Source organism: Penaeus monodon, chromosome 30, assembly GCF_015228065.2.
Source record: "Penaeus monodon isolate SGIC_2016 chromosome 30, NSTDA_Pmon_1, whole genome shotgun sequence".
Taxonomy (NCBI): domain Eukaryota; kingdom Metazoa; phylum Arthropoda; class Malacostraca; order Decapoda; family Penaeidae; genus Penaeus; species Penaeus monodon.
The window spans coordinates 13914451-13916914 of record NC_051415.1 but is presented as its reverse complement, the minus strand read 5'-3'; the positions used below and the strand labels follow the sequence as shown (position 1 = coordinate 13916914).

General features: G+C 31.9%; 1 protein-coding gene across 1 annotated transcript in view; it reads left to right on the top strand.

The window, feature by feature from the left end:
* LOC119592531 (CDGSH iron-sulfur domain-containing protein 2 homolog) overlaps window positions 1-2464 on the top strand; it is an 8514-nt gene that overhangs the window by 1457 nt on the left and 4593 nt on the right. Inside the window, exons 2-3 of the mRNA XM_037941390.1 lie at window positions 1039-1119; window positions 2235-2353. Of these exons, the coding sequence (XP_037797318.1) occupies window positions 1039-1119; window positions 2235-2353 (200 nt within the window). The remainder of the gene's footprint in view (window positions 1-1038; window positions 1120-2234; window positions 2354-2464) is intronic.

Sequence of the window (2464 nt, the reverse complement as noted above, 5' to 3'; positions counted from 1 at the left end):
TGGTTACAGAAAAATTTTCCAAAAGAAAATATTTATTATGCTATTGTACGTAGAAGTGTTCTAGAAGTGTATTTGGTGTCACTTAAAATTGATCTGAATGTATTACTTCAGTATCTAAGTACTTTCTATTTTGAATTTATAATTGGTAGTATTTTTTTATATATTTTCTTTTTATGGTTTTCCTCTGATGTTTTTGTGTGTAATGTGACCAAAATAAGCAGTTGTCTTATTCTTGATATATAATTTGAAGATTATAACTAATATCAATGAGGACCACTCTATACCAGAGTCAGACAAGTTATGGGCTGCTGTGGTGGAGGAATAGGTTACAAAAGTAGCCATTTACTAGTATTTGCTACATAACTTAGTGTGGCTCTGTATATGTAGTGGTGAAGGTGGTCTCAAATACTGGATGTCACCTGTTTTTTTTCCAAATCCTCTGAAGTGTGGAGTTTTATGGCTCTGACTGCATTTGTTCTCCAGCAAAATCCTTTCAGAGTTGCCCTAACTCCTTATTTCCTGTCCATACTCAGACTGGAAAAACTTTGTCCCTGTGCACTTGATTTTTATCTCGTATGAATAGTGATGATAACACTGGCTCAGCGGCAGGTGTGCTTTGATTAGTAAAAAGAGGAGGAAATTTTAATCTTATTTTTTTCAGAGAAGAAATGACAAGCTATCTAAAAGATAAGGTGAAAGCCAGATACTGATGAGTACTTAAAATTGTCTGTTGTCTGTGATAGAGGTGCATTTCAATATTAAGGCATTGACTGTAGACTCCATTAACATTATATCCAGTAAGCAAAAGAGCTCTTTTTGGAAAATATATTTCTACTTATTAGTCAGAGCTCCTACCTCTTTCCCTAGGAACCTGTAAACTTGTTGAAAGTAAAAAGGTAAACTACTGAATTTTAAATAATTTAGATAGCTAAAATTTGAAGAAATGTAAAGTATTTACTGGCATATGATATCATTTTTTTTATTTACTGTAGTCTGTTTGGCCCTCATATCTATACATGAATAATTGTTGTCCAACAGTTTCAGACTGGGCCTCCCTTATTCCCTTTGGTATTGCGTGTGCTGCAGTTGGCTTTGGGGTTAAGACCGTCGTGGATAAAAAGTAGTTATATTATATTTTTTTCCTTTTTCTTATTTTTTTTTTTCTTTTCTTTCTATCTTTTTGTTTTTTATCATCTTTTCTTCTTTGTTTTTATCTTTTCTTCTTTGTTTTTTATCTTTTCGTCTTTGTTTTTATCTTTTCTTCTTTGTTTTTTATCATCTTTTCTTCTTTGTTTTTTATCATCTTTTCCCCCCTTTTTCCTCTTTTCTCATCTTTTCTTTTCTTTTCCTTTTTCTTATTTCTTATTTTCTTTTCTTTCTTATTTCATGTTCTTTTCTTTTTATTCTCATCTATCTTTTTCTATCTTTTCCACTTTTCCTCAATTCTTCTTTGCTACTTTTGTATTTTTATTCTATTTTCTCTCTTTTTTTTGAATTTCTTTTCCTCATCTATTTTTCTATATTTTTATTCTTTGCAACTTAAGCATATTTAGGGATTTCACTGTTCAGTATTTAGATAATTAAATCCTCAGGTATTTTCAAGTCATCATGATTTATAGATATTCCTTTTTGTAGAAGAGTGGAAATAAATAGCAAGAAGGGAGGATTATCATGGAAAGCTGAATGGATACTGAAACAAGTTTAACTCTAGTCTTCAGGGGTCACTTTGGAGAAATTGTTATGGTGCAGCTACTTGTGATGTACAGCATTTTCCGATGATAAGGTAGAGAGAGGAAAATTGAAATTTTGATAAGAAGTTCAGAGAGTAACAGGATTTAAATAATGTGTTTTAGGTTCAATTATAGTTGTTGGTATGTTTTACAAGTATGTGTATTGCAGTATTGTGAATAGGAGGTAAGGAATTGTCATATTGGAGTATTAGCAGTATATGAAGGTAGTGAAGATTTAGAAAAGGAGAAAGTGGCTTAATCAGTGACTAAGTGTCATATCTTCCAATATTTGATAACTTTATTTAGTCAAGTATTGTTCTCAGAAATGATAAAAAATTGTTGATAGTAACAGCATGTAGCTTGCTTTCTTTTTGGTTTCTTTGCCACCACTTTCACTAGTATAAAACAAACTTTTAGATTACTAATCTTTGAATATTATACATATTTCCAATTTGTATTGGGTGTTGCAATGAATATGCTCTATTACATTACCTAACTAATTTCAGATTGGTAGTCCTTGCAATCCCAGTATCAGGAAAGGAGAGTCCAAGGTTGTTGATACCGTGGACATCGAAGATCTTGGCAATAAAGCTGTCTTCTGCCGTTGCTGGCGCAGTAGCAAGGTAATGGAGAAATGCAGTCTGTTTGTCTGGGAGAGGATAGTAAGGAGAGCTATTGGTTTTGAATAATCTTTTATCTTATTATTGTTGCTGCTGCTGATATTATCATCATCA